The 23,684-nt window shown below is 40.4% G+C and overlaps 1 protein-coding gene across 6 annotated transcripts in view; it reads right to left on the bottom strand.

Annotated features, from left to right (window-relative positions):
- prkcz (protein kinase C zeta) overlaps window positions 1–23,684 on the bottom strand; it is a 106,480-nt gene that overhangs the window by 17,577 nt on the left and 65,219 nt on the right. For all 6 annotated transcript variants that reach the window (XM_023348355.1, XM_023348340.1, XM_014473697.2 and 3 more), the window contains 7 exons: window positions 19,566–19,663; window positions 17,399–17,485; window positions 14,545–14,680; window positions 14,307–14,394; window positions 13,974–14,093; window positions 7,916–7,995; window positions 7,639–7,728 (listed from right to left, as the gene is read on the bottom strand). In XM_023348355.1, the coding sequence (XP_023204123.1) occupies window positions 7,639–7,728; window positions 7,916–7,995; window positions 13,974–14,093; window positions 14,307–14,394; window positions 14,545–14,680; window positions 17,399–17,485; window positions 19,566–19,663 (699 nt within the window). The remainder of the gene's footprint in view (window positions 1–7,638; window positions 7,729–7,915; window positions 7,996–13,973; window positions 14,094–14,306; window positions 14,395–14,544; window positions 14,681–17,398; window positions 17,486–19,565; window positions 19,664–23,684) is intronic.

The following is a 23,684-nucleotide window of genomic DNA, read 5'->3' on the forward strand; positions in this document are numbered from 1 at the left end:
TAAAAGATTGGATTTGGGGTTTTTGACAGGCTGCTCAAGCTAAAAATACACTGAGACAATATTTAATCTAAGAATGGAAATGAAGTGTATAAAAGTAGAAAACCAGAAAAGTTGGAACAATTTGGAGAGAACTGTAAATAGAGCTTGTAATGATCCCTCTGGTCACCAGCTGATCTCTTGGTGGGTCTTGGTGGATTGACCTCACTATTCCAGTTTCTCCCTGAGGATCCAAACGGCCAGCACTCTGAATGTACTTCTACAGGGAAGACACTGACTGCTCGGACCTACTCCAATTCAAATCAACCAAATTCTTCAAAAAGACAAAACAAAAAAACAACAAACCTTGATGGTCTCAGGAATAAAACCTCGACACAGACAGGGCTATGGTAGTTTCGTTTAATACCGTTTTAATCTTAAAACTAATCAGTTTGTGGCCCTCCTCTTAAAAACAAAATCCTCCTTATTTTAGCTGAGCAATGTTAGGTAATCTGTTTAATCCTGTGAGTTCCAGCAGAGCTTTGGATTGTGGTTTCAATACACCGGCTCAAATGATTTTCTAAAGAAGCAGAAAAAACTCTCACCACCTTGTTCTTGTTCCTCTTTCTGTCCTTCTTTTATTTGTTAATTTCTTTTTCAGCTTCTACCTACGCTCCTGTCAGTTCCCTCCACTCCCTCTCGTATCCTGTCCTCAGCCTCCTCCTCTCTGCTCATGTCTGCCTCGCTCGTTTTCAATTCTTTAATCTCTCCACCTCCCTTTCCTCTCCTCCCAGTCTCTCTGATGTGTTGTCAGGCAGGCGGGAGCAGGAAGGTGCTAATGGCCCAGCGCATACAACACACAACCCCAGCATGTCGCTGGGCCCAGAGCTGCACTGAAAGCACTGAAGAGTCCATCAGGCTCCACACACACACCAGACACGCTCAGAAGACAACAGCCACCGTGAGGGTGCAGGCGTGTGTGTGTGTGTGTGTGTGTATGTGTGTGTTCCAAAAGCATTGATGCAACAGTTGGCTCAATCTAAGGCAGGTGACTCAGAACACACTACAGTTTACTCTACAGCATCAATGAATCAGACGCCCTGAGTGGTGCTTTAGTACATCTCCACGTGAAGGAGTTTAACACGAGAGAGAGAGAGTGAAAGAGAGAGAGGGAACTTGTACATGCTACATACAAAGTCTAAAAACATGTTTGACCAACAAAGGAAAGTCTTTTTTGTGAAGTAAGGACATTTCCCTAGTTCTCACATTATGCTGTGCTCCACTTTTAGCTTTACAGATTTGGTGTGAACAACGTTTTGGTTGATGATACGCAAATGGGGTAAGTGGGTTAGGCATAAATGCAGTTAATGTACTGAAATTAATGGAAGTCAATAAAAATTCGTCGACAGGAATAGAAGAGCATGTGTGCAGGGGTGGGTGTGTGTGTGTGTGTTTTCTTACTGCAGTCAGGGGAGTGAAATCTCTTTAAAATATCAGAAAAACATATTTTGTTGTTTGATGGAAATCTTTATGTATCAAATAAAACATTCCTTGCACCTCAGCATGTTCACGTCCACTATTGGGGCGGATATCGGAATTCCATAACAGATCCTGAAATGGAGCCTACTCCTTTGTTTCCCAAAGTAGAAATGCCATTTTTGGTGTGAAAGTGCTACGTTTAGCCTTGTCTGGGTTAATGCTGTTTAACGATGTCTCGGCAGCATGTTCATCCCGCTTCCTGCTCAGATCTGCTCTCAGTGCCACTGAGAAATACCATCCAGCTTATGAGTCTCTACTCCGAGCTCATCACCCTGACAGTGCTCTGGCAGTTAGGAACGCTGCATTTGGAGGGGGAATAACAGCGAGCGGCAGGTAAATGATGTTTCAAACGTGTCATCGTTTCACAGAGAACAGCCGCCGCCCCCTCAGGAAATGTCTGACGAATATTAATATGTGTTAACAGCAGACGTGGCGTGCCAAGCCTGCCAGGTATGGAGACGGACACGGGTTCTTGGTTTAAGGCCACAAAGTGTCACTTCTCTTCTTCTCCCAGCTTTGTCAACCTGCTTCCCACTGCAGTGTGTGGGTGTGTTGGTGCTGGGCTGAGGGGGACTCCCATGAACCAGAACTAAGGCACAACTCATTAAGACACAAACAATCAATTTTCTGTTTTTATTACCTGCTGCTCTGCTTTATTGTCCCACAGGAACACTGAAGCAATGAAGTTGGAGAAAGAGGCTGAGTTATTCCTGAACACAGAGCTGGTCATGTATTGTGTTCTTTAGCTTTTTACACAGTCCTGCACTAAAGTTGGACTTAATCCCAAATCCTTTCAAGCAGCCAGACATTTAAAGTCCTGCAGGTTTTCTGCTTTTTGCTGGTCTAAGTTCTGGTTATATTAAGACTGCACAATATCCATTTTTTTCAGGAGATGTTTTTAGCTCAATCACTGTTGAACTACAATAGGTGAGGTAGAAAAGCTGATGTTAGCTCTGGTTAAAAGAGGCACATTTCATGATCCTGGAAATCTCCCCAGTGGAAAAATCAAACCTGCTGCTGCTCTCTACCCAACTTCAGAGTCATTCCTGCAGCTAACATCTGCACAGCAAACAGCTGCAGTGCTCATCTAATGTTCCAACATGAAACTAAAAATAAACAAGGCGACCTTAAATGCTCCTTTGGAAATTTGGATTCGGAATCTCCAATGACTTGACACTGTTTAGCAAGCAAAGTAATGACGCATAGAAACACTGACATAAGACTCAAGATGTCTTCTGACCACAGTCATATTGAATCGACAAAAGATTCCTGAAAAGGTTCATGCTTTGAATGCAGCTGTTTTCCATCACTTGTCAGTTGGCCAACAGACATGTACCGATACCAAGATCAGCTTTTTTTTAATTGCTGTATTTCTGTTAGGTGACCTTGTGTGTGCTAACGGGCATCTTTAAATGAAATGTACTACTATTATTAGGGCTGGGTTTTTAACTTGTTCATTTGGATTAGTTAATTAAATCGATTTCAACATGTTAAAAATGTTGAAGCAATCAATCGCTTTTCTAATTTTTTGGTCATACATAGGCCCCTGTATTATAATATGTTGCGTGTTTCTGGTTTCTGGTGTTTCTGGTGCACAAGCTACAGCCACGCAAGCCACACAACGGAAATGGACGACAGAACTGCCTCTCTTGCAGCCCCGTTTGTTTCTGCTTCAAAAACGATGTGAAGCAGAATTGAATACTGGAAAACACTAGTGCTGTGTTCAAAATGTACAAAATTGGGCAGGTCGCCACAGTTATTCAAGCCTCAAATAGCATTTCAATTGCTAAACATGCTTCAGCAGCACAGATGTCCCCAACGCCAATGTCAGCATCCACAGTCCGTCCGTTTGTCTATCCATCTTCTTCCGCTTATCCGGAGTTGGGACATATGGGTAGCAGCCTAAGTAAGCAGGCCCGGACTTCATTCTTCCCAGCCACTTGGGCCAGCTTCTCCAGGGGAATGCGGAAACATAGTCCCTCCAGCGTGTCCTGGGTGTTCCTCTGGATCTCCACATTTCTATAGAAGCTCCATGAACAATCAGGGCTTCCTGAAACACCAGAACGATGAAAGGCCAGAATAGCACTTGCTCCACTCTGGTGATTGAAGAACCTGGAGATTAAAAAGCTATAAATATCTTTGCTGTGGAGCTCATGTTTCTATTTATTCAACCACTTGGCAACTAAAAGGGGTTTTGAATTGAAAATGTTTATTTTCTCTATATATCATTTGATTAAAATGTGATCATTTAACTTAAACGGATTCAAAAATTAATACATTTGTTTCTGAGTTTGTCGTTTTTAAATTATAAATGTCTATTTTGCTGGCATATAATTTTTTTATGAAAACGCAATTAATTTTGATGATTTAATAATAGACCCTGCAATTAACTCGATTAAACATTTTTGACCCGAGTCCCACCACAAATTACTACCGAACTGAAGTATGCTGATGGAGGTAATCAAATACATTAAACACGCCCTCCATCAAACAAAATGGGCTCCCAAAAACAAAAACTGAAATGTTACTTGAACTGCAACTGCTGTAATCAAACGCATTCAGCCTTAAACGTGGAGATAAATTCAGCTCCACACTTACAGGCAGAAATGGTTTGCTAACACAAACAGGAAATTAGCCAATCACATGACAGGATCTTTCTGCATTTGACATCCAGATGTGGTGAATATGAATGCGTCAAGACGTTGGTGATGGTGGAACCAAATGCACAAAAGCAGCAGCAGAGAGTGGAGTTGAAAGTTTCATAAAAAGATGATAAACAAAAACTTGAAACAAGATTTAACAGGAGGAACCAGCAAGGAGGAACTGAGGCTGAGTAGTAAATATACTGGGGATTTTGATTACTAGAATAAGGAGCAGATGGCCGACTAGAAGCAGGTTGCAGGTGTGAGGGGACAGAGCAGACGGCAGGCTGAGGACAGAGAGAGAGAAAATGGCACGGGGGCGAGCGAGAGTACATAAGAGACTAGGAAATTAATACAACACTAAAGAATAACTAGACATAAGGAGCATAATTAAACTAGACAAGGAATAACTAGAAACAAGAAATAAACATCATAAACTAGAATCACTAGGAAAGGACTGAACTAAAGTAAAACAGACACAAGACTGATCTAAAAAAAGAAAGAGGTTAAGTAATACAGAATAATAAACAAATCTCAAAACAACCCAGAATCCCAACAGAATGGGCATTTTAAGAGACTTTGGTTGTTGGTGTAAGACTGGATGGTACTGGGATGTTTCCCAGCCACCATTTCCCAGGTTTACCGAAAAAGAAGGAGAAAATATTGCATCCATTGAGCAGTTGAGTGGATAAAACGTTTTTGTTGCTGTCAGGGGGAGAGGAGAATGATTCTAGATGCCAGAAAGGGAACAGCAGTTCCAAACAAGAGGTAATGTAAGCAGAACACCGTCTTTGATCACAAACCTTGAAGCTTGGGCAACAGCAGCAGAAAACAGGAAACTAAGGCTACTATTAACACGGCTCATTGACTTTCAACAGTACCAGATTGGAAAAAAAAAACATTTCCTGGTTCAGTCTCTGTTTGAGCAGCAGAGGTACACCGTGGACAGACCACCGGTCCAGCTGACTCTACGCCTCAAAGAATTAAGTAGGATCTGAACGGGAAAGAGCTCCAAAACCGAACCAGCTCAATGTACCTCATAAAGAGGCAGGTGAACATAGATTTCCATCCTGTGTTAATTTCACGAAGCTAGACACATGGGGCCCACAGATGACTTCATGTCACAATCACAAGAAACATGTGCAGTTCATCTAATAACTCATTACACATGCTTCCAACTCAAATCAGTCTTGAGCTTTCAGATAGAGATCAGTTCGACTGTAATGGTTGTTTATGACATTCCATTTCCAGACACATCCACAGAACCAAGCTCAATTATTTTATTTAGTAGACCCCGGTTATTGCAGGTAGAATTCACAAATACTTCAGACGCCCCTCTGAAAATGAAATATTTAGATATTTATGCATACTTACTGAAGAAACCTTTGACTACTCAACCCTGAATAGGCGGGCGGGTCCACTGGACTGAATTCTGTGCATTTGTATATTTAATTGACACCATTTTTCTCAAATCATGATAAACATACATTAAGATGAGAATCATTCTAAAAACCCACACGATTTTAAAAAAGAATCTGATCTGCCACTGTTTTTATCCTTTTATTGTGTGAATAAAAAGTAAAGTGCAGTACAAATGTTTCAGAATGAATAAGTGAGTATGTGTGTGATTAATGATTCCCTTTTATTTGCCTTGTGTTCCTTCACCCGGGGGGAACACATGCTGCAGGAGTCTACGCAGTGTTCAGAACTACATCAGTTATTTCTAACACAACTCCACCCCCCCAGATCATCAACAGGAGGGTGTGTTCTGTGTGTTGTTTAATGCCTTCATATGTACAGTAGAGCCAGAGACCGGAGCCTGATGAAGGCGCTTCAGAATGCATAATGACAGCTGCGTGCTCTGCCGCGCTGAGCTGACTCACATTAAATGTGGGCGTGCAGCCTTTTGTTGATTTTCAGACGTGTTTTAAGTGAAATGTCAGGGCGTGGAGTCAGAGCACAGATCATGCGTGAGCAGCTGTCTGTCAGGAAGCAACACGCAGTCATGATGCTCCGACGGTGACAGGAAAACGTGGAGTACAGCCTTTTCTAAATGGGAATCAGAGATAATTCGAAGGTTATTCCCAGGGTTTTTCTTATATTCCCACACAAGCTTTATTCAAAAAGGTTGTCCTAAATCAAGTGGATGGGGGTTTAAATTGGTCTTCTAAACATCAGAAAGCATCAAAGTTAGTGTTCGTGGAGTACGGGTGCGCTGATGTGAAAATGTTGGCCGAGGTTGATGTTTAATTTTGAACATTGCTGTTTTGGGCGATAACCAATATTTACCGAACTATTTCACTAACCCCTGGGTCCCATGTGGAAAAACAAGCACACCGCTGACTGCATCACTGCTTCTGTTAAAACGCCCCACAATTCTGCACTGCGTCACTAACTTCACTTGGACTTATTACAGCAGGGCGCCATGTTGTATCTTACAGTCTCACCTCTCACACTGAACCGTTTGATATGGCTGACTATCAAGATTTGATGAAGGGGCTCAGACAGAGCGACACAGCTCCAAATTTCTAAATCATCCAGGGTATCCCAGGGCTTCAAGTGAACCACAGAGCAAACACAAAATCTGGGAAGCCAAGACCATCTTTGTTCAGACCTGTTTCATTAAATTATTATTATTATTATTGTGAGCCACCAGTCAAAAGTAATATCTGATTTCCATTGGTAATTTTTTTGTATTCCCCTTTTGATTATCATTGTTATCAATTTCAAGTTATTTAAGTGGCTACTGTGGGCTTCAGTTATTAGCAGAGGATTACCAACAAATGTTTTACACCTGTGTATATTACAATAAAATGAAACGGCATCAAAAGGTTTCTGTACTTTAAAGATGCAAAACAAAAAGTGAAACTAGTGCAGATTCCTTACACACATGGTAATATATTTGGTAACACTTCATTTGAAGCGCTGTGCATATGACTGACAGGCCACTGTCATAAACATGACATAACACCTGTCGTGAACATGCAGGTGTCTTCATGTCATTTACCGAATGATAGTTCAAGTCAAGAGCCATAAATATTCACAAAGACTTCTTCATATTCATGACAGCTGTTATGTCATGTTTATGACAGTGCCATGTCAGCACACTCCTTCAAATAAAGGGCTACAATATATTTCAATAGTTGGTTTTTATTCATCTTGATAAATGTGGCTTATCTCTAATAGAAATCCCAAATTTTGTGTCTAAGAAGATTTTAATATTTTATAATACAAATAAGGAAAAGTTAACTTCCCTATGAAGTTAACTTAGGGACTATGATTTTATATACCTGCTAATACACCTTTTGATGATATTCTAATTTTTTGAAAAGCACTTGAAAGTGGCTTCCTCTTCAGGCTCAATTTCAATGAAACGAATGTTCACATTTCGACAGTTTAGAGTTCAAATTTAGGTTGGACGTTTTTCCTCGGAAAATGTAACGATATAAAAGAAAGAACCTCTCAGTGATTTAGTTCTTACCTGGTCCCAGTCTATATTGCGGAAAAACGTGTGTGACTTGATATCTGTGAAGCCTGTTTGGACCTGGCAACCAAGGCGCTCCTTGGGATCCTGTAGGGATGAGACATTGGTCAGCGTCATGCTTACAGACATACTACTGCATTTACTACGCAAGTACGTAGTGAATGCCCGCTCCATCTTTTCCTGCACCGTGGCTGTTTCACGACTGGATGCCGAATGTATTGTTCCACGTTAAATAACTGGTTGACCGGAGGTGACGGGTGTGGACGGCTCTCACCTTGTTTAGAAAGCCCTTCAGCACGCTGGCAGCTTTCACTGACAGAGACCTCGGGATGCGAATGGGCTTCTCGAGGATAACTGTCGACAAAAAGGAAGGACGGCCACAGGAGAAGAGAAAGAAGACAGAGACAATGAAAGGGCAGTCGTGAGTTGGGAGAAGGATGATTCAACCTGCCTGTGGGCGGCCATGTCTGCTGAGTGGGAGTCGGAGGAAGGGAGGACACGCAGTGAACGCTGCTCTGTTTTCTGCATCACGTTCCATGCTGCACTAATAACCTTGGAACTCACACAAATGAGAAGAGCTTGAAAACAGATTTTTCTTTCACCTTAAAACCTCACTTCAAGGATGTCCAAAGCATTCATGCTGAATTTCTGTTCAAGGTAATGTGATCAGAGTGTGTTTTTCACTCATGTTTCAGAATTACACACTGAAAAGTGGCTCTGTGTGCTGTTTACACACTTCAAACCGCAGCTACTAACTTCTCTGCTTTAGATCTTTCTGGAATCGTGCCACTCCTGGTGGCAGCATGTAGGAGTTTCTCTCTTAGCTCTGATTTGTTCTTTCTCAAGACTTTAGTTCAGATTTTTTTTTGGTTGTTTGTTTTTTTGATGCATGTTAGGACAATTAATCGCTCTGGTTCTGAGTGCTGCCCAGAGGGAAGAATTTTTACTTTTTTACATTAAAACAGTTGCCATCACCCCAAAACTCAGAGGGGTAGAAAAAGGAGGCTTTGTGGATGCAGAGCAGAACAGAGAAGGAAGTTCATCATAGTAGGCAATGATCACACCCAGACTCCAACAGCTCTCTGCCCAAACAACCAGGGAGAGAAGGAGCAGCAACAGCAAATGAAATACTGAGCTGTTAGCCTGTAATTGCAGCCAGGAAATTGTCATAATCCTTCCTGCCTACAGCATGGACTCTTTGACCATACTTGGACGATAGGAGTTACAATGACATTTAATTTAACATTTAGATAGATATTTTTCATAAGTATTTTTGAATTGAGAGGCTGAGAGATTTAGACAAATGGCACACAGGTCAAGGAACAGTTGAAAATTGACTATATTAGTCAAAGATTAGTTTCAATCTTGAGCGAGGGAGGTTCTGTGTCTGTTTTACTTTGAGGGAACATGGTTCACCATGTCCACCGTGGTCTGTATAAAAAATGAGCCACAATATGCGATGGGAAAATTACATCTTGTATACAAAGCATGATCCTGGTCACTTACCACTGTGTAGCAGGTTCTTTGGAAAAGCAAAAAGAACATTACATGTTTTTGCAGTAGTTAAATAAGAAAGCAACATCATGGTTCACAATTGGTTTCTGTATTTCTTAGGGTGTAAAGCACTTTGAACTGCCTTTGAATTGGGTTCAGTGCTCATCATAAAATATTATTGAAAATATTTTATTATTTTAAATGCTATGTACAGTAAAACAACATAATTATTCAAGAACATTTTTATAATGTACCTATATCCTATGGGGTAATTTGCTCATTTTTAGATTTCTTAAATTCTCCCCTCTTGTTCCTGCTTTGACATAAATTTCTGGTTGATTATCAGAATAACTCCAATGTTCGCCGGTCTCTGAGTATCTTAGCTCTGGGGATGGCATGTGCTGCACCAACAGCCAAAGCACACCCATGGCACCGGCGCCATCTCGGTGCCATATGGTGGGTGGCTCTTCTAGTGAAAGAGTTGGTTTCCGTTGGCAGGCGTTCGCCCAGGAACCTGCTGATCAGCCACAGAAAAACCACCAGGAGGATGGTACTGGTGGCAGATGCTAGCTGTGGCGCCGCGCTATAAGCTCCTGACGGTCACAGCTGAGACAAAGTGCGTCACACTGTAGTATGGAGGAATTTCTGCTGCTGCAGACAGTGCGAGGAAGGGAGGAGGAGGTGATGGGGTTGCGCTATGTAAGGAGACCATATGGCTCGAGGAAACACAAACACAAATAGAAGCAGAGAAATTCTCCACAATGATGAAGTGTGATGACACCTACAGCTCGATTTCTGCTGAGCTCTCGCTCCTTAGCACGCTGTTGCAACAAAGTTCAAAAGATAGTCGGATCTGTGTTAGCCATATCTTTTTTTATCCAAAACCCTGTGATTGTATTAATGTTGAAACATCCAATAATGATTGTCAATAAGCAAATGAAACATGTCTCTTCAGGTCTCTTTAGACAGAGCTGCTACAGATATTAAAGAGGCACCAAAAAACAACTATTGAGGTGAACAACTAAGCCCAGTTTATAAGTTTTAACATGAAGTTTTAAACTGAAGTTTTAACATGAAGAAAACGGTAAGAAAAAAACACACGCACACACGAACCACAAAGTAGGGATGCAAACAATTGATTGACTTATGATTAATTTTTGTTTAATGGCTTAATATATATATTTTTCCTTTTGATTAACTAATAACATGAGCTTACACTTTCTTTCAGTGTTGTAGCACCTAAGAGGGAACCACTGGTCATCCTTAAGCCGGAATCGATTGTAAGAGAAATAAACATGGCGGAACCATCCGAGAATGGGAAGGAGAAATGCTCCAAACAGAGTCCGCTGTCGGATGCTAGTTGCACTTCAAGCGGTTCTGCTTTGAAATCTAAACAAACTCCGTAAGCTAAGTTACCACCTTAACTTACAGAGTGAAGGTGATCTGCGTTTATTCAGCTGATCCTCAAGACAGAGAGCACTGTCAACTTCTCAATCAAAAGTTATCGATGTGCCACGAAGGCGAGAATGACGCAGAAAAAGTTTAACATGATAGAAAAAGATGTGATGCCAATAAGCACAGTTGATTTTGAGGGATGTTGTGAGTGAGAGCACTTCATGGAGCCACGTTTTAACATTCCTTCAGGAGCAACTAAAACTGCCTGCTTAAAGGTACCCTACAACAAGAGGGAAGCTGAATTGGAAGCTGGATTAACAACACAAAGGGACTAATAAAGTATTTTAGAACTGAATAAATTGAAGTGAATCTTGACAAACAGCAGGTGGGATGAACATGTTGGTTTCTGCTCAGAATGCACATCTGCAAACATCCGACTGGCTGAGAGAATTACTGAATGCTGACATGCTGCTCCCGGAAAACTTGAACGTCTTGTTAGAGTGAAGCCACAGTTTAGTTTCCTTCTTATTAGAGCCAAGTGTGTGTTGTTGCAACAGCTCTGTGTAAATAAATGAGTTGGGCCAGTCTTTTAAAACCACATCAGTTTTATTTGATTGAGAAAATCCCCAGAACCTCACTCAAGAAATCTGACTACTTCACTTCCCATCCTTCAGTCCATGTTTTAAGAAGGTAGTGAAATGTTGTATTAAAAGACTAATCCTTTAGTTTATGACGCAAATATTTCAGTGACATAAATGGTTACTTCCATGTGGTCAGTTAAACCTGGCATTTTAGTAACTGGAGCTCATTTGTTCCCTGGATCGACTGATCCTCCGCTTAGATACGTCCAGCTTCTGATGCAAACTGATGACATCAACCAAACGCTGATTCAACTCCCTCAGCTGTTGCCCAAGTTGAGTCTTTCCTGCACAGATGGAGGCCTCCATCTTGGAACAAAGCTAACCTGCTGTGGTAAGCAGGGCCGCAGCCATTCTGCAGTTGAATGAACATAGATGCTATCCATAGATCGATACACAGTTTTCTTGATGCTCAGGCCAGATTAGGTCATCATGTAAAGACCTACATGATCTCCTGGGCTTGATTTCTGACGGGTGCAAAAAATTAGTAACATCCTTCAGTTTGTATTTAACTTTTGACCCGTTGTGCACACCTACTTTCCATACCCCACATACTCCAGTGAGGTAGTCTCCCAGCACTCAACAGCAACTAAGGGAAACTTACTCCACTACACAGGTATACAAGTAGTAGCAAACTTGTGCAGGGGACAACTGACAGATATATTTAGTTTTCTAGTTCTTGCGTACCTCTCCCCATATAGCCCAAATCATAAACTGCGTCTGCATGCACATTTTCAGAAAACGCTTAAGAAATTGTTTTATTGTCTCAAACCAAACCTGTCTGAAGATTCTCAGTTTTCCAGGTTCTTGTAGTCAGGAAGGTTTAAAGGTTTTGTCTAAAATCTTAAATTAATGTCCCCCTCCATTCATTTAATATGGAACTTGTGGGACGAGGCGGCAGTCGCTTGTCCTCATCCAGCCAAGCAACCGCCATAATTTGTGCATGTGAAATTTTGAGCTTGTGCACGTAGATGTGCACGAGCGGGCTGACAAAGCAACACAAGAAAGTTGAAAAATGTTCAACTTTTGTTGGTGTCTGCTGTCGTTCGTCGCTCCCCTTGTGTCAAGCCCGTTGTGCTGTGAACTACGTAACCCTCAGCAGGAGAGAAGCTTTTAGGTCAAAATAGGTAGATTGATTAATCTGCTTTATGTAGTGCTAACAAGTTAAAATCTTCAGATTGATAGCATGCCTTAACGCATTAACATTAATTATAAAGTGAATTATGGCATTGGATCACTCTGTGTCATGTTGTATTATATTGTATTAGATGTCATTGATTTTTATTATCCTACTGTGACTGTTGCGTTAGTTAGCTTTGGTCCTTACAGAATAAAACAGTGCAGGTCTAAAGAACTGCAAAAACCTCGACAAAAACCTCCCTAGCAACTCCTGGAATTTCTCCAAATGTGTCCTTATAAAAATAAAATTGTGACAAACACTGAAGCATTTCCTGCTCAGAACCCTGGATCCATCACCAACATTTTGTCACTGAAGCGACAGAAGAGAGTTCTGTGATTTCAGGTGGCTCAGGATAATGATCTGGCTCCATTTCTGCTCGATGAAAAGTCCATCAGCTGCCAAATGAAGCAAACGCATGAAGGAAACACTCCACTGGTCCTCACATGCAACCGAGTCCCATTTGTTATAGAGGCCATGATGTACTGCCAAATCCTCCAGGGCTCTTGTGGGGCAGGACTTCGTACTGAGGATGTGTTTTTAGCCAACGTCATTCCGAGTTCAAGCGTTTAAACTGAGAGATCGAATAATTGCACCTCTTTTAAAGATTTATGTGATAACATGAACTGTTATGGTATTTGAAGAACACAGTTTACAGTCACAGACTCCATCCAGTTACACTGACGCAGCAGAAACTGATCAGGAGTGACTTTCCAAATGTTCGTCGCTCGCCTGGATAGCGGATAGTGTCTCTGCAGCTGTTCAGCGTGTTAGTCCAGACCTACGTTATGTTACTGCCAGATCACGCAGACAAAGATGATTTCCAGTTTAAGGTCTAGTTTTTCTCTGTAGCACTGAAAAAAATCTAGATAGTACAAAAAGGCCCAACTTTCACACTTACACTGTATACGTTCTGTATACTTCATTTTATTTTGTCAGCTGTAAAATTGTCCCAGTTTCATCTGAATGTGCCTGTTTCTAAAGCTGCACTGCTATAAAATCCACTTTCTTCATATTTGACAAATTATTTTCTTAATCAGTTTCAAATAATTTTGAAATCAACTGTAACACTTTATTTGACGGCGTGTGCATAAGACTGACATGGCACTGTCATAACCATGACACAACTCCTGTGATGAACATGAAGGAGTCTTTATAAACGTCTATGACTGATGTCATGAAGCGTCATTCTTTTAATGCAAAGTTTCTCTAAAAGTTGTGTTGACAGTCCATTAAAAGTGCCAACTTTGAATTAAAGTGACATCATTTACAAAATAATACAAAGTTGACACTTCTAGTGGACTTTTAATGCAACTTTTAGAGCAACTTTGCGTTAAAAGAATGACATTTCATGACAACAGTCATAGACATTCATAAAGACTCCTTCATGTTTATGACAGTGTCATGTCGTTTTTATGCACAAGCCGTTAAATAAAGTGTTACCAGATCAACTACGGTAATAAGAATTAAACCAAAGACGAGGCATATGTAAAGTGAGCCAAGTGAAGGAAACCTCTGGACTACTTTGAGTTTTCAGTTGACCTTTCAGTCCAAGCTCCATGAAATGACTAAACTCAATCACTTCCAGCTTAGGGTAACGGCAAGCAGAGCGAATGACTGTGTCTCACCTTGGAAGAGGTATTCCTCTGTGTTCATGTCAGGATTGTCAGTAATAATATCAAACGGAGACCTTCCGGCCATCATCTCGAACATCAGCACACCCAGAGCCCACCAGTCTACACTGAAGCCTGGGGGAAACACACACACAGGATGGGCTGGTAACTAAGCAAAGTTCATCAGCATAAACTCGCCTCAGCAACACTTTTTGTTGCTTAGCACCAACACACATTCATGGATACTCGAGTGTGATATAATTTAAAGCAGCTTAGCAACCTTACAGGACAGAAATCCTGAAATGAAACTATTGTTCCAGTTCTGGAACATCACGCTACAGATCTCACCATAGTCCTCTCCTCTCAGAATCTCCGGTGCAATGTAGTTGGGGGTCCCACAGAAAGTGCTGGTGGTGTCCCCCGGTCTGATGCCCTCCTGGTAGGTGGATTAAAACGTGATGTGAGCAACGCCGTCAATGTGGGGACAACAACAAAAACGGAGGTTATGCTAGAGCTTCCAGTTCAGGCTGCTCAGCTTGGTAGACAACACGATTAGAACTTCAGTAAATGTTTGGTTCTTGTAGACCTTGCACATGCCGTAGTCCGTAAGCTTGATGTGTCCTTCGTGGTCCAACAGAACGTTGTCAAGTTTTAGATCTCGGTAAATAATCCCCTTCTCATGAAGGAAGTTCAGAGCGATGCAGATTTCAGCAGCATAAAATCTGTGAAGAAAATGTTGAAATCGTCACACAGCGCCACCAGCAGGCCAAAGGTGTGCACACACATACCTGAGACTATTAAAGTCATCAGTCTCCATTGTTTGTGCACAGGTGTATTGCAAAAAATACAAGGTTTAACAGCAAATATTTGCAGCCATAAAAGGATTGGGGAGCAAAGTCTCCAGCACCTGGGCTACTACTGTCCAATTAGTTACAGATTTTATATTAGGAGAAAGGAGATAAACTCAAGTTCTTCTCTTAAAGTGTCTGCAATGCTCAGAGGTAATGTCAGAATAAAAAACAGGAAATAGGTAATCAAGAATGTAATGCAGATACAAATGTACTCTAAGCTAATTCAACTTTGTGATATAGGACAAAAGCTGCCTAAATCTTTGATAAATATAAAAATGTATTTTCCTTCACTAAAGGAATAAACCATAGGACTAAGGCGATACTTCAGAATTAAATACGAAAACAATTGTAAAAAAAAAGAAAAGTAGAACCAAAAAAAAGTTTAAAATCTGAATATAAACAAAAAGATAATCAGGGGGAAAATAGAGAAAAGACAAAAAGAAGAATTAAAGAAATAAATGCCATTAATTAATGTTTTGTTATTATAATGAGCTGAAAACAAAGCTGGCTGATTTTAGTGGTTTCAGTCACCTTTAAGAAATACAAACTGGCTGCCCGGTTATGTTGCTAAAGTGGAAAAGACTGCTGCAGTCTCAAGGTGCAGACGGCTCTTGAGTTTTCATTGAGTTCATATTCACATCAACAACAGTCAAGCGCACCAAACTAAGAGGTGTGAGCAGGACAAACCTCCTTCAAAATGCTCAGTGACCATGTTCCCATAATGCATCCATTGTTCCAATTTCATTTCTGACCACAAATTCAATGTAGTTTATTTAACGTGTGGAAATTTAAAGACCAGCCTTTCTTAATTTTTCTACTGAAGTCCATTTGTATTGTAAAAATTGATCTTAAAGTTTCTTCTATTTACAGTGGCTTGTAAAAGTATTACAAGCCACTGTATTTTGTCACATTACAACCACAAACATAAATATATTTGATTGGATTTTAATGTGAAATACCAACACAAAGTGATATAAGTGGACACCACACTTTTCAGTTTATTTGTAAAAAAAAAAAAAAGAAAAAAAAAATGTTTTGTGTATCATTTTCTTCCTGCGTGGTCTGTCACATTAAATTTCAATAAAATATATTTATGTTTGTGGTTGTAATGTGACAAAATATAGAAAAGTTCAAGCCACTGAAAACATGTTAAAAACACATATGTGGAAGGGGACACTGCACTTTTCAGTTGACTTCATACGGTACTGTGGTCACACATTTCTGTAGATGCTCTTAATCATGGCATACACAATTTAACAAAAAATCAACTCTCGGGACAAAATAAAATACCTGAAGTGTAAAAGGAAACGGACATTAAGGTTTCTTCGGTTTCCTGCTGATGTCAATAATCTGGTCACTCCGAGTTTCCTTGCGCTTCTCTAGATTCCGACTCGTTGGAGCAGAGTTCCTAAACTCGCGCGTTAAACAAGTGAAACTTTGGACAGCGCTGCGCCGGCACTTTGCAGCAGCTCCTTCAGTCTCCTGCTGTGAGTCATGCTCGGAGCCCGTTTGGTGATGATAAAATGTACTTGGAGTGCTTCTTTGGTGAGTCAGCGGTGTGTTTTCTCTCCGTGTGTAGGTAGTGTTTTCTGTCTCTTGGAGACAAGCCTTCATTAACTCTGACAAGGCTTTCTGTGTCTGGCTGCTGTAAACCAATGATTGTCAAACAGTGAGGGGGAGGGAGGGGGGGTAGAAAGTCTGCGTTTGACAGAAGAATCACAGATCCCACGGCGCTCCCCCACATCTCGGCTCTGGCAGCCTCTGTTGTTCCTCTGCTGCCTTCAGACGGCGCAGAGACACGTCCTATCAGCATCACCCGCGTCGCCCACTGCGCGGGGGAGCGCGTCAGGGCTCTGTCGAAGAGCGCCGCTCATGAATATGTACAATCATGATGAGTGCTTAACATGCTGCTTTGCATATGTACAGCCACTGTCTCCAGGTTGCAGATTGAAGAGGCCGACCAGGGGCCCAACGGTGCCTCTCTAAATTACAGAGCCTTTGATCCGAAATTTATCAGTAGCAGACAGGCACAATGAATTATGGGTGCTCGCTGCATTTCTTCAAGATGTAAAAAAGTCTTAATTCAGATTTGGAAGCATCACAACGTCCCCGCGAGGATCTGCTCGGTGTGAAAACGGAGGCCCCGCAGGAAAATGCTTATAAAAAGATCTTTACTCGCTATCGCCGACCGCACTTCGCCAGATCCTTTCATAAAACCGATGCTTCTCGTTCCCAGAGAACATCCCATCCCTCCAGTGAGTCCACGGTTAAACAGCTGGTGGTTCCATGCATGCGTCTCTCCTGAGCAGCTGCCACATCAGCTTAACCAAAGTCCAATAAAAGCACCGTTTACTGATCCTCCTGGCCCTGCAGCAGATGCCTCTCTAATCTGGCCCACAGTGATTTTTACAGCAGATGCAGAAAATCCAAATACAATTATAATACTACCTCAAAATAACGCCGACACATGAAAAACCTATACTAGTAACCTTGCATGTGAATGAAGGCCAGTTAAAGAGGTCTGACTGCAGAACTGGACAGAGACTCGGATCGTGTGTGGAAACAGCTGCTGAACATCTGGATGCTTACCTGGCATGTTCCTCTGGGAGTTTCCGCTGCCGTTGCATATGAAACATCAGATCCCCACCATTCACATATTCGATCACCAGAAATAACCTGAAAACGCAGCCAGGACTTTATTAATCACCCACACCGTGGTAAACATTCTGAAGAACCACTTAACATGGTAAATGGCTTTACTCTACAGTCAGCCATACACACATTCACACACTGAATGTTACTGTTGAAATAAAACACACATTAAAGAACACCAAAGTAAAACCTGTGGTTAGTCAAAGTTCTGCTCGCTACCTCAGAAAAAAGTTTAAAAAATTTTGAGTCTCGTTTAGGTGGGACATACTTTTAGTTTTATTAGGATGGAGACAAATTAACTTTGCTGTAAAAAGGGAATAATTAAAACAAAACAAACATACATTTCCGCAGGTGTGTTAAGGTATTGGCATCTAGTGGCACAAATGCTCACTATTAGCTCAAAACTGTGATAGTTACAAATAAAGTGTAGAATAATGAGACCCGCAAGGTTTGAGAAGACGGTTGTGATTAAAATCCTCTGATTTTGAAGGACAGAGGAGGAACATCTGGTCTGATCTGCTCCTTCTGACCTGGTATGAACTTCTGGAAGACAGAGCCTTGATTTGGCTGGAAAACTAGATCTAAGACATCATTGTCAGAGCTTTGGACTTTACAGAGAACATGCCATCTGTGGGATCGCCTGATCAGCTTTTCCACAAGATTATTTGAAAAAAAAAAAAATCTCATCTCTCAGCCCTGTTTGCTTTATTCATGCCATCCGGAAAAAAGACACTTTCTGCATTTTGTTTTGTCTTTACAAAAAACATTCTCCCCTGTTGCGTTCAGCAACATGATGGTGGTTTGACAGTAAAGTCTTCTGCCACACAGATAGGATTGTTCCTATTGCTGACCAGTAAGAAATGCTAATGGAATATGCGGGATGAACTGGGCAACTCTTTACCTCTTTTCCCCTTTTCCCCAACTTATGAAAGCTAGACAGATGATCAGATAAGACAAGGAGACGTTCTCATAGAGTTGATCTGCTAAAGTCTGAAAGCTCTTAATGCTTGAATTGGGTTGAACAATGAGTCACCAAAGGTTCATTTAGGATTCAAGCCGCCGCCTTTTAAACTCTGATCATTGCAAATAGGTTATGTGTTTTTGTTTTATCGCCTTTGATTTCTGTAGTCTCTTTGGTTACTGATGTTTCTCATTAATAAATGCCTGTAAATAAAGACTAATTTGATTAAATGTAAATTTGTACTTTTATTCAAGCAGTAGGTGTTGGTGATTTGCCTCTTAGTTGATTTGCTGTGTCTCTGACAGAGATCGGTTACAGTGCTGGTCGTTTAATGTGTAAGCATTCATGACAAATTAATTGTTAGATTGTGTAATTAATGGTGAAATAATTAAGATCAACAAATATAGGTTAAGGTGATTTGATTGGTTCGATCAATAATTTCTGCCACGACTGGCCCTTTGATGGCCCATTCATGATTCACAATGTGGCCTGAAGTGAAAATGACAGACTAACCCTTGTGTTAGCATCTGGAGGAGTTAGCGGGCTAATGACAGAAAACAATTTCATTTCAAATTTCATTTCATTTGGAAAAAAAATGCAATGTAAAGCCAATTTCATTGCTGTAAGAATCGTCAGCAATTGTAGGAAAACCTTCAGTGTCCAACTTATGAATGGAATGTGATCACACAAACAGCTGAGAACTGCAAACACAACGAGCTTCAAAGTCTGTTTTCTAATCCAAATAGCGCAGAAAGCAAACAGGAGAGGAGAGCTGATCAAACATGCCGAGGAAGGTAAAAAAAGGAAAACCACAACAGAGTGTAAAGTTCTGACTGTTTAGTCATGGATTTGTTTATAAGGACATGGAGTTGATGTGATTTCTGTCAAAAATGTCCTCATCAGATATTGATCCAAATGCAGGAATATTGGACTTCATTATCAAAAGAGCTGAACTTGGATTGCTTAGCTGATTTAACATTCTATTAAAGGCAGAAAATATCAAGACAACAGTTGAGGAGTAAATTGATTTTTTTTTTTTTTGGTAATTTAAAATGTCCTTCTAGTGTTCAGAGAACATAAAAAAGTTGTAGCCGAGAAGGGCTGGCCTGTAACTCAACACTGTCAGTCTTATCTGGCTCTTACCGACTTTCTGTCTGGAAACAGGAGTGGAGGCCGACTAAGAATGGATTTGTAGACGCCTGCTCGAACACATGCTTCTCTGTCTGCACCCAGTCGATATCCTGCAGAGAAGAGCAAAGACGGAGATGGCAGATAATTACAATCAATCTGTCTGATCGATAGGCTTCCTCAGACAGACTGATACTCCTGCGATCAGTTGGTGTTCATGCTCAGGGTGATTCAAACTGTTTGCTTCTCTGAGTCGTCCCAGATAAAAGACTGCACCATGGCTGATGGGCTGGAACAAGGAAACATTAGAAACTTGTCTTACAATCTTATTGACTCACACAAGTGACAGACCGACAGGAATCACTGTAGCTCAGGAACGCTGTGGAAACCTTCATGAAAGCCAAACCTTTCTATCATGTAGCTACATCCCGTTTCATTCATCACATTAAAAGAAGTCTTATTTAAGTAAAACATTTCTTTTAAAAACGCAATAAGCGGCCTGACGACAAAGGAATCTCAAAACTACCAAAGCATTCTATAGAGAAATGAGAAATCTAATTTTCATTTGCAGAAATCATTAATTGCAGAAATGGCTTTTTTTTTTGTTTTGTTTTTTTTTGCAACAAACTATTTAGTTACAGGTCCCATCATTTCTGTCCAAGCCTGTTTCATTTGTTTGTTGTTGTTTTTTTTTATTGATTTTGTTGAACCACAGTTCAAAGATAGTGCATGATTTTCATTCATTACCAGTATCAGTGATTTTTTTAATTATTGTGACTTTTTCCATTTTATAATTTTAACCACGTCCATAGAAAAATCCTCTATTTTAAAATTAAAACACTATGTCTGCTTTAGTTGGAGCTGAAATATGTACAGTTTAATTTGAATTTATATCCCTGACATAAAAAAAATGAAAGTTGTGCTTTGCTGATGTTTTCTTTTGCTGTAGCAGGCTTTGGAAACAAATTTGAGACTGTTTTAATGTGTTTAGTTCCCTTTAAATGGTCCCACACTTGTAAAGAAAATGCATGTGTGTGTTGAGCAGCAGAGTAGACTATGTGGATCCGTAATCCCCTCCATCAGGGCCAAACAGCTTATTCTGCTATCGACTCTTGTTTGGATTCAATCTTATTGGATTCAATAAGATTTGAAAAGTCAAGACATATTGGCAATTTAACAGTTTGTTCATTTACCAAACGAAACAGCCACAAGGACTAGATCCCGTCTTTGATAAAACAAAAAAAAAAAAACCACATACACTCTTAACAATATAATACGTTTTAATTCATTTTCTTCTTGCCTACCTAAAACTAAAACGTACAATTTACGCCTTGAGAATATGCACATGTAAGTTTTGCAAGTTTTTCCCACCATTTCAGTTCATGTTGTTCAGACTGAAACCTTTCCAGCTCAGGTAGCACTAAGACACCGGGTCTCATTTCCTCATACGGGCCGGTTTTAAAGAAAGAAAAGATCTAAAGTAAAGCAGAAGGCATTCGGTGGGTGTTGTTGAGAGTTCTGTGATCAAGAATAACGGGGGGATTTCAGCCAATAAAGTATGAGAAACTCCTGATGTAAGGGTAATTAAATCAGCTTTCCAAAAGCAGATTTATTTTCAAAAGCATGTTTCAGGAGAGAAATAATTGACCAAACACTATAACCTAGTTTCTGGAAATCTGTTCTCCTTCTGGTCTTTGTGTTGGCCAACACACACTTCTATTGTCCTAAAGATCATATCAAAGATGCTCTAAAACAGGAGTGTCCAAAGTGCGGCCTGGGGGCCATTTGTGGCACTTGGATTGTTTTGTTTTTTTTGTGTCCCCCAGCTGCAGTTTAAGAATGACACTAATTTGCTTAGATAGAAAATGTTAAGTAAGACACAAAGTATTCATCTTTTATGACCACTGAAAAGCCAACTCTTTTAATGAATTTATTAAACTTGGCTAAATATAGCAAACATTTTTGAAAGAATGTAACTCAAATCCTGCTTTTATAACTGGAAAGAAATATGTTCAATCGAATCCAAAATAATTTGAAAACTGTTATGAAAGCTCTTGTAATACAGCAAACATGCAAAATCCATTTAATATTTTGAATCTATGTTAAAAAAAAAAAAAGAAACTAAAACTAATAATAACTAAAAACTAAATAAACCTGGAGGACTATTTGCTTGATTTTTGCTGTTTTCTTTCGGAGAACTTTTGACGGGATGATTTTGGCTCGCATGACAGAAAGTTTGGACACCCCTGCTCTAAGCACGCTGCAAGAGTGCAAAATTCCCCATTAGACCATAAAGTCGGTAAAAGGACAGTCAGGACCTTACCTTTTATCCCATGTAGGCTGTGTGACAGAGTCACAGAGTATTTATGGCGTCAGTCAGCTGTTTATGATCAGAACTAGAGTGCTCAGCCTGAGGCGGGAGTGTTTGATACTGATTTAATGGATTAAAGTTCACGTTTTATGTGTGCCACAATAAACCGTTTCTACATCTTAAGTCGCCATGCTGTGCTCTGATACGGTTAAGGCCTAATTCACAACAGCACAACACAAACCACATGCTGCGCTCACGATTCTGAATTCCTTCTTGTTGGCTTCAAGAATCTGTAATCACGCAGAAAACTGAATAGCAAAGTATTTTATCTTTTCAATTCAGCTACTTCAACTAGCTCTCAGTGGAGGCTCCCAGGCTTCTCTGATGCCAGATTAAAGGAGAGTTGAGAAGTATTAAAGTGGTGTGAACAAACAGACCAGAGAATCAGTGCCAATAGGATTTTCAAGTGAAAAGATGAAAAAAATCTTTCCTTCGAGTCTTTGTTGGTACAAAACCAGTTTGCTACTGAGTCCAGTTCACTTTAATACTAAAGGGTAAAGATGCTGGATGCTGATCTTAAGTGCAACCTAAGGAACACATTGGGTTGTTTTGTTTTTTTTAAATGAGAATTTGTTGAGCAATACTGCCATCTGCTGGATGACCAGTTAAAAATACAACAGCCAATCTGCAGCACTACGGATCACTGGCTCTGCTAAACAAGGTCATGGCTTCTGGCTAATAAGTTGGGTGAATCTGCCTTTTTTTTTTCTCTCTCTCTCGCAGTGATTTTGTAGTGCAAGTTCAGTTATGCTGAAGTTGTAGGTAGACAAGTCAAAATGTTCAGTTCAAGGGTGTATTAACACACACGAGTTCTTACATTGTCCTTAGACATCAGAGCCTCTTTGAAGTGTCTGGTTAAATAACATTTTTCTCTGGAATGAAAGTTTGTTTTGTGGAGCACTTATGAGGTACACAGCAAAGCAGCAAGCTGTTAACGCTAAAATGACAGCAAAGTTTATTTTAGACATCAATGTTGGATATACATTATGAGGTCCTTGTCATTGGTTTGATAGCATTGAGCCTTCTGCTTCTGTTAGCGCTGTGTGCTAGCTTTTAGCTGCCTCTTTGAGCATGTTTTGAATATAATTATTTGGCTTTTTTTTTTTTTACCATTTTTGCCTTGGGAAACACATAACCCAAATGCATTCAGTGACGATCTTGATGTTCACAGTAGATAAGTCCTTCATTATGTTGAGGCTTTGTTTACTTCATTCATATTGTGGTAGCATTAATATTTAAATAGGTATCTGATATGCATGGACACTATAGTTAAGCTACGCTCCTTATTGATGGTAATTGGTATAGATGGTGAGGGTGTAAATACACTAATAACACCATTGCAATGCATTTATTTGAATGCATAATTCTGCCGTCTTCATTCTCCTGCTCTGGGTACGACTCTGGCTCCAACGTGTAAGACTGGATGGACAAGTCCTCCGTTGTTGGCATATTTAATAAACTTTGGAATAAAAGGTCTCCCTGCTGGTAGATAATGATATTGCTGCTATCAAACTACAAAAATGGCCGAACGGAATGGGGTCTCTCGCAGTTGTGTTTGGAGCCAAACATGGTCAAGATCTGCAAGGCTACTTGCTTCAGACGTGCGAAAGCTGAAACAGGAACCATTTGGAGCCATAAAGTGGAAGGATCGGTCCTGACAAACTACTCCTTCAGGACCAAATCTGCTTGGAGGTCAACTCTGCATCTGTAGAGGCCCAGCATTTACTCACTTGAAGTGCTGTGTGACTTCATTTGAGAAGCTT

Source organism: Xiphophorus maculatus, chromosome 1, assembly GCF_002775205.1.
Source record: "Xiphophorus maculatus strain JP 163 A chromosome 1, X_maculatus-5.0-male, whole genome shotgun sequence".
Classification (NCBI taxonomy): Eukaryota; Metazoa; Chordata; class Actinopteri; order Cyprinodontiformes; family Poeciliidae; genus Xiphophorus; species Xiphophorus maculatus.